The sequence below is a fragment of the Phoenix dactylifera genome, chromosome 8 (genome assembly GCF_009389715.1).
Source record: "Phoenix dactylifera cultivar Barhee BC4 chromosome 8, palm_55x_up_171113_PBpolish2nd_filt_p, whole genome shotgun sequence".
Classification (NCBI taxonomy): Eukaryota; Viridiplantae; Streptophyta; class Magnoliopsida; order Arecales; family Arecaceae; genus Phoenix; species Phoenix dactylifera.
Window position 1 is genome coordinate 29,157,608 of NC_052399.1, and position 14,115 is coordinate 29,171,722.

General features: G+C 38.3%; 2 protein-coding genes across 2 annotated transcripts; one reads left to right on the forward strand and one right to left on the reverse strand.

Moving 5' to 3' along the window:
* The first annotated feature begins 247 nt into the window (after window positions 1-247).
* LOC103709333 lies at window positions 248-4,033 on the forward strand. Its single transcript, XM_008794630.4, has 3 exons — window positions 248-541; window positions 3,263-3,384; window positions 3,492-4,033. Exons 1-3 carry the CDS (start codon window positions 406-408, stop codon window positions 3,813-3,815), a joined length of 582 nt encoding a protein of 193 aa, XP_008792852.2. The 5' UTR covers window positions 248-405; the 3' UTR covers window positions 3,816-4,033.
* A 1,178-nt stretch (window positions 4,034-5,211) lies between these two features.
* Window positions 5,212-9,269, reverse strand: LOC103709334 (transmembrane protein 87B-like). The gene is made up of 5 exons (XM_008794631.4): window positions 8,887-9,269; window positions 6,978-7,908; window positions 6,669-6,764; window positions 6,140-6,276; window positions 5,212-5,765 (listed from the first exon to the last, which is right to left on the reverse strand). Exons 1-5 carry the CDS (start codon window positions 9,114-9,116, stop codon window positions 5,579-5,581), a joined length of 1,581 nt encoding a protein of 526 aa, XP_008792853.2. The 5' UTR covers window positions 9,117-9,269; the 3' UTR covers window positions 5,212-5,578.
* Window positions 9,270-14,115: the final 4,846 nt, after the last annotated feature.

The following is a 14,115-nucleotide window of genomic DNA, read 5'->3' on the forward strand; positions in this document are numbered from 1 at the left end:
ATTTTTATTACCAATATCATAAATATTCCAATAATGCTTCTCCTCAAGTTTGAACTTATATAACACACCCATGCCTCATTAACTCTGAGGGAGAATTGATTAAAAAATATTTTTTCTAAAGCATTTAACACCAGTCCGCACCTTCAGTTTATCAGAAGGCCAAGGCATGCCTCATTCCTTGCTCCTTGTGATAGTTCTATTTTTCTCTATAATTATAATATGAGCCTCTCGGCTTATTCCAACTTGGGCCTAAGAATATGCTTTAGCTACGAGCCTACGAGTCGTCGTTCTTAGCTAAGCTAGCAAAAAATTAAGTTGACCGTTTGCTAATAATAAAGTTCTCTCTCTCTCTCTCGCTCGCTCGCTCTCGCTCTTTCTGAGACGATTTCTGGAGATCGGTGGGAGATGGGAGCGACGGCAAAGAAGGCCTTCGAGGTGGCAGCTCTCTTGGATCTGAAGCCTCACCCTGAAGGGGGTTTCTTCTCGGAGACTTTTAGGGACTCCTCCATCACCCTCTCCAAGTCTCAACTCCCACCCCAGTGTAAGCTAATCCCATATCTTTCGCTTCAGTATGATCCTATTTTCTGATACTGGTTCTCTCTATTTGGGGCTTTCTCTTTGATCTTACCAGTTACTATTTTTTTTTGTTTGTTTTTGTTTAAATTGTGGATGTGATCTGAGCATCTTCAAGTGACTTTCAAAATTTGCTGATTTTTTATTTTGTTGCTAATTTTTATTAGTCTCGTTCTTAGGCTTCTTTGCTTGCTGCAAGTTATTCGCTTTATTGACAGACTGAAGATTTACATTCAACTTTGAAATTTAGACTGAAATTTAAATTTATATTGCTCATCCATGGTTTTTTTTTAAAATTTTAACCATTTGAGTATGCTGCGGTAAAACAGATGTGACGTTGATGGTCTTATTCAGCTTCAGAATGTGCAGCTGCTATTATTTATGGCTTTTTTTTTGGTAATTTATGTTGATTCATAAGCTAATAGATAATCGCTTTGCTTCAAACAGCTAACGGATGCTCATTCACAATCTAATAGGTTGGAGTAGGACTGACACATATATTAAATTTGGGTGCGCTAATCCCTGAATTTAGCCCATCCCACTTGCAGCCCCACTTGTTCCTTTATTTACTGATTCTTTTTTTAGTGCCCACTTATAGCTAGAATATAATGCTTGTCTATGCTATCCCACTACTCTCAAATTTTTGGTTTCAAACCTAGCTCCTTCCTTCTCATGCTTCCTTTGGTACCTTCAATAGTGAAATCTGCATGTTATTATATAAACAAATGTATTAGTTGATGAACAATGAAGAACACACAGACTTCCCAAGAACAATGATCTAAGGTTGCCTCCAGGAACATTCCAGTACCTCTTCCGAGCCTGCCATTGCTCAGCTTAATAACAAAATTAGCAAAGGAACAATCTTAAGTACTGCTGTTTGAAACGTCCAGTGGCTCTGCTGAAGCCACTTTTGCCTGACACCTTGAGTACATCAAGCCTAAGAATTTGACAATGAACATCACCTTTTGCTTGCAAAATGTTACCCTCTCCGTTCTCCATATCGAATTTACATTGCAAAAAGGTATCCCATGCAATTCTTGCAATGGCATCACCAATTTTGAACTTACAAATCATTCTAATCGAGGTCTTCCACACCTTACCACCCCTCCCCCCCCCCTCTCTCTCACCCTCTCCTTCAAAACTCATTTAATGACCTGTGTTTTAGTCTTGTTTTCCCAAATTTATTGTTCTGTCATCTTAGTTACATCTCCGACCATTCCCTCGCTTCTACACTCTTTCAAGTTATAATAATTATAGGCTGGCAAATTGCTTAGTCCGTCCTCTTCATCTAGCGAAACCAAGTCTCCTGCTTCTGATCATGTATGTTTAGAACTTTCAGGCCTCTGTCCTTCACGTTCTAGTGATGGATCTTTTTACTATTATGTGCACACTCACATGATAACTTCTCTTCGCTTCGTATGGATCTGCTTGAAACTAGAGATGCAAATGGGCCAACCTTCGGTCAAAATTTTACATTATTCAGAATACGCCGCTGAGAAGGCCCTATTAAAATGGATAGCTCTGGCTGGCAAAGGCCCAGTCTGCATGCATCCCTGCATGATATTCGACTGATGTCACATTTGTCACATCATTCAGAAATCTATTCCCATTGTCAATTATTTTCTAGGGTGTTTTCAAGGGAGACATAAAATAGGTGGTAAGTAATTGTCAATGCATGAAGGAATGAAGGGACAAAAATATTTTATTAGTGGATGTAATACAAGAAGATGAAGTTAGCGCACATGCATATTCATGAAGACTCTACCAGAAAAATATGCACTCAACCAGAATTGTAACTGGCCTGTAACAGAACAATTCATATATCTGACTCAGTGAAATTCTTACAGATAAATGGCTCCAAAAATATCTCCCTTTTTGTAAATCTCATGATGGCCCAAGAAAACTATCCTAGATTCTCTCTCTCTTATATCCTACATGAGTATATTTCTGGTTTTATTATGAACACCTGAGCATTTTTAGTTGGTTGGAAAAAATTATTGGTATTAGTAAACATACTGAAATGTGAGATATCTCAACTTACTCCAAGTCACTTGGTCAGTAGTAAAACACAGGAGTCGACTCTGTCAGTTGTAAAATATCAGAAGCTCAAACCTGAACTGAACAGACCAAAACTAGTGTGACTATGCTTTTAGCAAGCAATAGCTTTTCCCTGGTAAGTACGAAATAGCGCATTTACGTTAGAGAGTTCACTACATTGCCACATAATCAAAGTGATGACTCTGTGGGATCAGATGTTAACAACACATTTTATAGGATCAATCACAGGGAAATTCAGCAAAAGTTTCTAACAGAGAATGCTCTATTTCTGTTTCTAGCTGAATTTGATGCTGTCTTACTGCTCTAAGGTGGAAGCGGTTGCACCCATGTAGCCAAATCATTTGGGGTCATTGCCTTTTTTTCCCTTTTTTAGAAATTTTTCCTTTAGGTTAACATCCACTCTTAGTCAAACTTCATGAAAATCTTGATTTAACATTAGAAATTGCAAAGAAGATTTAGCATTAAGAATTGAAAAGAATGGCAGAAACTGCAGATGTACCTTGTATGAGGAAAGAATGGTGTCAGACAGCAAGTCCTCAGTTGTTGGGCAAAAGCATTTTTTTTTCTTTAATTATTATATTTAGCTTTTATGATTTTGGAGTATATTAGCTTCTAATGGAAGTTTTTTCAGACAAGGTTGATCGTCCAGTGAGCACAGCTATCTACTTCATGCTGCCAACAGGAAGTGTATCGCACCTCCATCGCATACCTTGTGCTGAAACTTGGCACTTTTACATGGGAGAGCCTCTCACGGTTTGGAAACTTTCTATCCGCTTACATGACTGCATGATAACAGCATAAGTTGAGCATTTTGATCTTTTTGCTTGTCTTTATGGCCTACTGATCTCAATATCAACCAGGTGTTTGAGTTACATTATGATGGCCACATCGAGTGGACTGTTCTTGGCCCAAATCTAGATGCTGGCCACCGACTGCAGTACACTGTGCCACCGAATGTGTGGTTTGGATCATTTCCCACCTTGGATGTTGAGTCCTTTGCATCTGATGGTAGTATTCTTGTCAAAGCTCCGAAAAGGGACCCTGAGCTGCATTATTCTTTGGTTGGCTGCACCTGTGCCCCTGCCTTCCAGTTCGAGGATTTTGAGTTAGCCGCATATTCTGAGCTGAAGATCCTCGCTTCCAATGCCGAACCATTTCTCGACTACCTCATCCTGCCCAGCTGAAGGAGAACCTTTACATTTGAGTGGATTGGTTAGCTTATTTTCATCAGTCAGATACAATAATCTATATCAGCTATAATAATGTGGCCACAGTTTATTCCAAGATGCGGTATTAAGTGGCCACAGTGGCTCGAACACTCTCTGTAAACTATATTCATCAGCAAATTGAGGAGTCTTGATCGAGAATTTTCTATAAATCAAATCTGGATTTAAGTGGTTCAGAGGAGTTTCCTGCTGTTTTCTTTTTTCTCCTATTTATGCATCATCAATTCAGAGTTACCCTAGTGTGATTTTAGAACCTTGCAGCAATCTCTTTCCTCTCATTGATCCATGGGTTGCAAATGAGTAGCAAAGTTAACCGAGAATCCATATTCAATATAAAGAATTTTTTTAATACTTTTTAACATAGTATGCCGTACCGGTTCGAACCAGATGATACAGAATGTATCGTACCATATCAATTCGGTATTGATATTCGGTACAGATGGCATACTGATATTCGGTACGCCAAAATTTTTTTGTACCATATCATATTGACAATGTGCTAGTGTGGCACTGCTACGGAGTCTGATACCGAAACGGAGAATCTTGCTTTTCAGCGCATTTTAGAAAAACTAACATTCTGCAGCTTACCATCCCCGTCTACAGAGGTAGGTGTACATGAAGAAAGAGAAGGAACTGCAGTGGTGCAATACAAACAGCTAATTGATCGTGCATCACATGCCACAGAAGCCATGTTTCTTCCTACACAGCCATATGGAGCCCTGAAATAAGGGATGCTAAGGGTAAGCATGTCATACAAAATCAAACGGCCAGAAGAGCATTCCTTCTTTTCTTAAAATGTTTATATTCCATTTTATTTGAATATATTTAGCCATCTTATTTAGATGTAACCTGATCACCCTAGATAGATAGAATTGATGAAAGCAATAGAAATGACGACCACATACCTAGGTTTGCACAACAAATATATCCGTTATCTCAAAGGTGAGATAATGTAAGTGAACCAGCTTATGATCCCTTACGGCTTAAAGGTAATCTCGTGGAGCATAACCTTTGAGAGCTTGAATTTTATCATGTATTATGAGAATTTCTTCTTCTTTCTTCTAATTTTACATTCACAAAATTTTTATATTCTAAAAATTATTTTAGTTATTCAAGTTTATTTGACATTCCAGGCTGGATCAGAAACTACATATTAGCATAAAAATCCATAATTTCATGGAAATTTTTAGTTTTGCCTGCTTTTGATCATCCACATCCACAATATCACATCTAGTAATTTTTAGTTTCAGGATATAGCATTTCATTGCGCACAGGTACATTAACCTGTACTTGGAAGCATTTGATGAGAGCTGGCAGCCTTGCAACTCAACCCTAAAATCAGAGAACCAACAGATGCCAGAACACTTGCAATATTTTTGTTCTATTCAACATCTACAAGAATCCCACAAGTAACTGCACAACTGAGACTGTAACCACAAAATCTGTCACATTTTTGTAAAATCTGGTATTAACTGATTCCTAAATTTCAGAGTCTTATGGCATGGGAATGATATACAATGAACTGCGACCACAACAAAATAAGAAACTATAAAAGATATCCTCAGATGCCAGTTTCTCCTCAACAGAAGAAAATGGTACACGTATTATCCCTGTGAAAAATAGTCTCATATCATCCATTTCAGAAGAGTCGTGGGATTAGTACAAACTGATCCAATTTTCTGAAACAGAATGCACCCAGCCAGCACAAGCAAGTAGATGATTTACTCTTGTTTGTCTTCTTCGATGTCCCTATTGTGTAAGGTGGTAGTATCGATGTTTAGTGCAGCCTTGGCATCCGGTGTAGCTGAAGAACCCTGGCCATCCTCAGAAGGTGTAGGTCCTGGCTTTACTAGTGAAAGAGTATCCTCACGGTCAAAGTCTTCACTTGCATCATCTGAGTAAGCATATCTGAGTGCAAGAGTGCACAGTGATATAATTGCACGGCAATTACATGAAAAGAAACCTTTTGTGAGATTCTGAGCCATTAATTTCAGTATTTGACTTGTTTATATAGTGCAAGCAACAATGTATTAAGAAATCAGTGCAAGTAACATCTGATTTTCTGGATGCTTACTAAAAGAAGCCAATAACGATAATCACTATCAGAAATAAAAGAAGGCTAATGCCATATAATCTTCCAGTTGATTAATATTCTTTTTTTAAAGAGAGGTGAGCAGATGATTAGCTAATTCAGTGAAATGCATAACAAACATGGAGTAGAAGGAAAAAATTTAGATTGAAGGAAAACCAAATTGTAGGACTGCTAGGTACCAGGACTTTACCTCATTGAGTTATGAGAGGGTGTCCAGAGAGCACAGATCACACAGAGAACGGAAAAGGAGAGAACCTGCCAAAAGGCAGGAATGATCCAAGCACTTTGCCAACGCTCATTGTACTCATCAGTTGACTTGAAGTAAAGCTGCAGGAAGACAACTACCTCATCATGGCCGAAAATGCAACCCAGAATAAAAATTCAAAAGTAGGGATGAGCATCTACAAAGTAACAGAAAAATAACATGGTAGGTTTTTGAATATGGGGAAAAAATAAGGGGTGTTTCCAGATTCACAATCACAAGATGTAAGAGACACCAAAGCACTGTGTTCTACTTCTATGGATGTCCTGATCTGAACCCCAAAAAATGTGTAGAAAGCCTCTAATTTCAAAGAATAAGTGATTTAGCACCACCTAAGCTTGCAGTTGGAATCGGATGTACAAGTTAATAAAGTACAGCCACTTGGTATAATATAGTGCATCGATTTCTACAGTATTCTGCCCTGTTATGAGTGTGGCAAATGATAGATGAATATTACCTCATAACCAATCCAGCCAACAGATACAATAACAGCAACAGCCAATGCATTTGTGAATTTCCTATAGATGTCTATCTTAGCCATCAACCGCCTTGCCTGTTCCCCATCAAAGACATACCAATAGTGGTGAAGCCATTATCCTTCAAAATTTTGAGAATTAAGTTCTATGTCAAAAAAATGTAAATTAGTTTGAAGAAATATGGTGTAGGGGAGAAACAACGGTATCTTAACGATAGCAAAGCAATAAGAAATACATGTTGTGTTTCAAAGAACAAACAATCAGTAAGGCAATATCAAGTGGGTACACACCCGGAGTTTGTCCAATGTTTTGGAGAGAGAATTAAATATCCAGAGAATGAAGAAAGCATCCAAAACTGACACTGGAAGAACCAGGAACAATCTTGCTTTTCCAGAAAGATCACTTACAGCCCCAACATTCTCTACCAATTCAAGAACTTCAGAAGCTAGAAGAAATGTTGCTCCAAGTGTAAGCACCTTTGACGTGAGACCACCCAGAGTAGGCCTGACAACACCAAACCCCATAGAAACAACAAGGATGATAACGCGTGAGACTGTTCTTTTGACTGTACCAAATGTTACAGCCCAAAATGTGATCCCCTTTGGTCGGGCTCCAGCTTTATTGAACTCTGCATACTCAAAGTACCATAATGCCATTTCAAACATGCCCAATGCAATGACAAATGTTATGCAGTTCTGAAGTGGAAGGATCTCCCTCCAAAACCTTGCATACTGAGAGAACCAAAAAATTCCAAGTATCACAAAAGCAAGAGACATGAATCCATAAAAATTCATGAGAGGGGCCATCCTTCCTGGTAGGTAGCCAGTTGGATTTTTCCACACGGTCTTTCCTTCAATAACCAGTCCATCAAGTGCAGGGTCACAGTAGATGAAGTACAGGTTATACATCCCAGTTCTGGTGATGGTTATAGTTTGGGATGGTAATGTCGTGACAGGATCTTTTCCATTGAAAGAAGCAACAAACACTCGAGGCCAGTCGGGGTTCTGGGAGGAGGGGCGGTAAATGATCACACCTTGAGTGCACACGCCTAATTTTGCCAGATCAGGAGTGCAGCAAATAGCTCTCTGACCACCATAGGCTGACCCACCAATTGACTCTCGATCATCAATCTCAAAAACTATGACTTGCACCTTCACCGAATCAGTGTCCTGACTGGCTGCAACAGCTTTCTCCGACCTTCTGAAAGTGATCTTTTCAAACCTGATTTCGTGGGGTACAAAAGTGTTAAAAGAACAATTCAAGGTTAAGAGGGATATGGTGAAATTAGATACTGCACAAGGCTCAAGCTAAAGCACTACATCTAAATTCTCTGATTTTAAAAGTTTTGAGTACTGAAATTGTGAGCACTGACAGCTATTACAGTTATCATTTCTTAATTCGAATTCCGAAATGAAGGACTTCAAAATATTATTTGAAGCCTTCCTCATTTTAGATTCAGGTTTAAAAGGTTTCAACCAAACCAGACCCGAGCTGGTCCCAGAATCAGATGGGCAACTTCCAATTATTTTGCTCAGTTTCAGGTGAAAAGTTTTAGTCCTTAAAAATTCCAGCTGAATCAGCCGGAACCTATTTCTATGTAACATTTTCAGTAGGCCCTATAAAAGCAGAAGCTTTTAGACATGCCCCGACTCCAAACATCCCTTTCATACCGTAAACATTAACTAGATCCCATATGCTTTTCTTAATTGTACCTTAAGTTTGAACATTGGTTAGGACCTCAAGCTCCCAGAAAAACAATATCTTTCACCTAACCATGTCCCAGAGGACCCATTGGGAACGGCATAGCAGATTTGATCACTTCGCCAACCGAAAATTTTCAACACGATCATTAAATTCACGTAGATACTGGTTAGTTAGAATTGCGAGAAGAAAACTAGTGTTTTGAGGGCTGAATTCACTCTGTCCGTATCAGAATAGAGTCCCAATGTTTCACATAGAAACGGAGCAAACAGGAGCACAGAAAGATCCCCCCGCACGGCCGCATCTAAATCTACGACCCACTTCTCCGATCCACAGTGACCACTTCGCACCAGATGTCAACACCGACAGCTCCAATTCGCTCCCAAAATTTCCCCCGGGAAAACCCTCACACTCCGAAAAAACCTAGATTTCCAAGGACGATAGATCTGGTAAAGAGATCGCAATACAACACGGATGGGCACTGGCACGAGGGATTACCGGATGAAGGAGACGCCATTTCCGGCAGCGGAGGCGTTGGGGCTGGGGAGGGAGGCGTAGAGGCCCTCGCTTCCGCCGTGAAGGACAAAGGCGTTGCCTTTGGCCGCGAACTTCTCCCCCGTGTAGTCGTGGACCGAGGCATCGCCCGAGCAGGCGAAGAGGAGGAGGACTCCTTGGATGAGGAGAAGAAGAGGAGAAGAAGAGGAGATAGGAGGATCGAAGTGCGCCATTGGATCAGAGAAGAGAAAGAGACAGCTCTCTTTTCTCCAAGGGGGAGTAGTGAGTGAGAGCTGGATCTGGACTGGAGTTATTACCAGGAGTCCACATAGAGAGAGAAGAAGAAGAAGAAAGGTGTCGGTATTTAGAGAGACTTTATTTGAAGACCGTAACCGGGGACGGGGCGTTCGCTTTCTATTTTTCAGTCTCCAGTAGTCGGCGAGAAGGGTGAGTTTTGTCGTCTTGGTCAAGATAAATCGTTAAAATCCGAGATATCGACCGTTAAGAGTATATTCATATCAAACAGCATTTTTTAATTACTTTTACTTTCTTAAAGATAGTTTTAAATTAATAAATATTAAAATTGATATTTAAATAATTTTAAATTTATTCTATCTGTGTACATATTGATATTTTGGCTTTGGGGATGTCGGTCGAGAACCCCAACAAAAAAAAATGTTTTAAATATTAAACCGAGACCTGGATTCATCGCATTCCTCGGGATGACTAATATATATCTTGGTCACTGAAAACTAAAATTTTTAAGAAATTAAAAAAATTGCTACTGAGGTAGTACTTAGTAGCTCAGTAAAACTAGGTCTTTACTTCCACCTGTACGGTCCGAGTTCGATTAAATGTGGAGACCGCATGCTCCCTGCTCGGACACGTGGGGTGAGAGGGCTTATTGGTCCGCTGATAGCCTTGATGATGCCGAATGTGACGTACTCACATGGAGAAATCGTGCCGAAGCCCAGAGGGATAACCGAGTCGGACTCACGGATGAGGAGAGTATGAGTAAAAACGGCCGGCGTGCCCAACATACGGTCAGTTCTGCCCGCATCGAACATTCTTCTGACAGAATGGGAGCCCAATGGGGGCTGTTGCGTGGGGATGGGCTTGTCTTTCCTTTCTCCTTCCCTCTTTCCTAAGAAACAATAAAAAATAAAAAAATAACAAAATTTAAAGGTATGCCTCCTACGTTCTTACAACCCTGAAGCAAATAAAAAAAGTGCCCTCTAGATCTATGTTTCAATTGATTTCTTAATAAGGGAAGATGAGACATGGCATCAACAGTCATGGAAGAAGAGCACGAACTGTTGCACCAGAGATGGTTGTGTTTTTCTCTTTTTTTTTATCTCCTTTAATTTTGAATCTTGTATAACTAGACGATAAGCATAAATAATAGAACATGCTAAGATACACACGACCTTGGATTAGATAATCTATTTGCCTTTATTTCCCCAATTTCCATTATAATCGAATAAATGGACTACAATTTTTACTTAGAGAAAGGGAGGAAAGTTCACTCATCCTACAGTTATCTAACTCTAAATACTTAAGCATGCGTGATTCAAGATTCGAAACTTGAACTCTAGGTTTTCGGGAGGACATGGTCACCAGGACAAGTCTTATTTCATAACCATAGGTCCCAATTATTAGATATAGGTCTCTAGAAATCCTTCATCAATTACCTTTCCATAATCCATTCTCATAGCTTCAAGTAGTGTTATCTTGCCCCTACTTTTTAAGCTGCTTCAAATCTTCCTTCCATCTTAGTCGTTTCTCTACAAATTTATTCTTAAATTCTTCCACTGTAATGCCTCTTTTAGGATACTCAGTCTTAACCAAATTCTTCATAATTTTACTGGAAATCCATCAAAGCTCCTCATCCCCACCATGTTCATCTTATGTGATTAGATAATTTTACTACTTAACACTTTAGTACAATCAAGGATTTAGCAGTGTACTAGCAATACTGGATTCTACTGATTATGAAGGTACTGAGATGTCTCCAATACTAATACCATACTAATATTATGAAGCTAAGCTGATTGGTACCTTCTTCTCCACCTAAGAGTTCTAGTAATGAGGAATAACCACTGTGTTCTTAAAGAAAACTCGGAATTCTTAGCAAAAAAAGAAAACTCGGTATGGAAGCACTATGGAGAGCTCAAACTTTGGTGTGAACAATTCAAAATTTTTGGATGCCAATATGACTTGAACTAGTTTATCAAACACCTGCATCGAGGGTTCTTCATTGATTGGATCTTAGACATATTACTTTAGTTGAATTGAATCAAGCTCCATAATTTTATACTAGCATCAATGCTTGAAAACCAACCTGTCTAGCATCCAATTATGTGGATAGGTGGCATTAGACTCTCTTAAGATTATTGTTCTACTCGAGATATTAGGTTGTCATACCATGAATCATACATAGACATGCACTTATATCACATCTTAGCTCTCGTAGTCTTTGTCAATATAAATTGATATATCTAGAGGTATTGGTTGATACAAATCAATATGCTAGCTGATCTCTCTCTTACTCGCTTTCTCTCTCTTCCCAGCTTATTGACCATTTCATCAAGAATATAAAATGAGACTAAGAATCAAGAAGATGGGGAGGACAAACTGGACATGTCGACCGAGCTTTTTCAATCTCCTTTTAACGATATATCTCAAATAAAAACACAAGAATTAGTAAATATTAATAAAAGTAATGTCTAAAAGTAGTAGCTAATCTTGATACTACTCTATCGGCGAAGATCTCTAAATAAATCAAAAATGAACTCTAAATATCTCGATTTTTTTGCCTCCATCTTGGCTCTGTAAATTGGCATATTGCTTCATCTTAATATTGGCCGCCTACTCAAATGATTGACATGTCATCTTTCTCCTTGGCACTCCTAATCAGATGTTTTATATAAAAGATTTGAGTTGAACAGGATGAAGGAATTACTTCCTTTGCCCTAATTGGATTAAGATCTAAGCTACAAGAAATAAGAATAATGTGAATTGGTTGACCTTGCTTTGTCCATGTAATTATAGTAATTGAGTCCCCCTAAAGCAATAATGAGTGGGCTTGCAACTAGGAGAGAGCATAAGGTGTTTAGACCCAGAATATTGGTTGAAACTCATTCTATTGAACAAATGAGGTCCATCACAAACTGAGAACGTTAATCTAGTTTGACTCCATCATTTAATCTAAAATGTCTTGTTTTATGAGAAGCTTTTAAGTCATCCATTTCTTTACTCAACCAGGATTAACGTGTTTAGAGGTCTAATATACAAGCTTGAAATGTACCTATTAATTGAGATGAGGCAACCCAGGTTGTGCTCAATTTTAGTAAGACCCAATTCATTTGGCATCGGTCAAGATTGGGTCAATCCTTGGGCTAGTCTGGTGCTGTTCTTAATCAAGTCTTGGCATGACAAGCTCGCTATTGAACCAGAACCCGAACCTGCACCTTTCTATAATCAGAACGGGTCTGACTCTAGTCAGGCATAATCCAAGATTTTGTTCAAAATGTCAAGATTCAAGATGGATCAATCACCAATATAAATCACTCTGAACTACTTGATGGGCTCCAATTACATCAGACTGGGGTTGGGATCCAATGGGTTAGGCCTGAGGTCTTTAACAGCAGAGTGAACAGTGAAGATCTTAGGCTTGGCCTACTGATATTGCTGGATAGTCCTAAAACCGGATTACATAACAGTATATCGATATCCATATTTATTTTGTTTGACGAATGCAGATTCGGATATGAATGTTAGTCGGATGCAAAAATTCATATTCCTATTTATTTTAAACAAATATGGATATAATCGAATATTGGAAGTATTTATGTAAATACGAATATAAATTGGATAATTAAACTTAAATCAAAACTATTACAAAGTATATAATAAATCAAATTAACAGTATGGATCATTTATTTTTCTTAAAAGTTTATGATTATAAATAGAATCAAATATTCAAAAATTACAAATAGAATAGTATGCTGGCAGATATCGGTATGGATACGGATATCAATTGATGCTAAAATTTTTATCGATATATAGATAGATTTGGATACAAAAGCAGATCTGGATGAATATTATTCGATCCACTTTTACCCCTGCAGCTAGAGCAAAGATTTGTTGATTAAACTTTTAAATTGTGACCAACTCAATTCCACTTAATGATCAGCTGTTGGTCCTCAAATCTACCCCTTTGGGACATTCTTTCAGGCTGGAGAAGGCCAAGTCCCGGGAGCATTTGTTTTGATGATAGAGCCAAAACCTTACAGCTTTTTCAGGCTCTCTCTGTGTGTGAGTTGTAGAATTACACATCCCTTGGATGGATACAAGAATAACATCTTGTCAAAGTGTAGGAGCTTCCGGGGGGTAATCATGCATTGAACAAGGTACAAGTCGTTTTAAATGTACTCGCCGCGCTTGTGTTCTTAGACAGCAAGGAGTTTAAACCAGCACAGTTTTGACGTTTTGGCATGGGAGTACTAATACATCCTACTATAACAAAGGAATCACTGAAAGCTCCACGCAACGTCTGTCATATTTTCTTCAGCCACCACAATGTTGTTCAAAAACTATGCATTTTCCAACTTGGAGATCAACCATTTTTGATGTGATAATTCTGATTCTTGGTTATCATATACGGTTACCGTCTGGTTTCATAATGATCCGAGTTACGAAGTTGGATATATAATCTTGGAGCATGTTTAAAGTTATCATTTTGAATTGCTTGTCTTGGTTAATCTCAACAAAACAATTTCATGTATGTTTTTATTTTCATTTAAATATTTTTTTTTCTTGTAGAAAGAGGTCTATCTTGACTCATCATTCCATCTATAAGATCTAAGACAACATTGTTGAAATTAGTAAAGCTGATTTTTTAGAATAATCTAGATTCATATTAATTTAAGTTCATGCAAGGATCATTAATATATTCATATATTTATCCATCTTTACATCTTATTATAATATCTATTCATTTTTCTATGCAGACTTAGTTATATATAATTAATGTGAACGCATGTACTAGAAGTCTTTATAAAGTCTATAAAATACTTTCCTATCAGTTGTATTTGGGAACACAACCATAAGTTGATTGTTCTCCATCTTTATATTGAGTTGCTTTAATTAATTGTTCGCTCTTATTCATCTTTAGAGTTCTTTGTGTGTAGCTCACTCTTTTTCTTCGTATTGTTGTTGGCGATCTTCGGC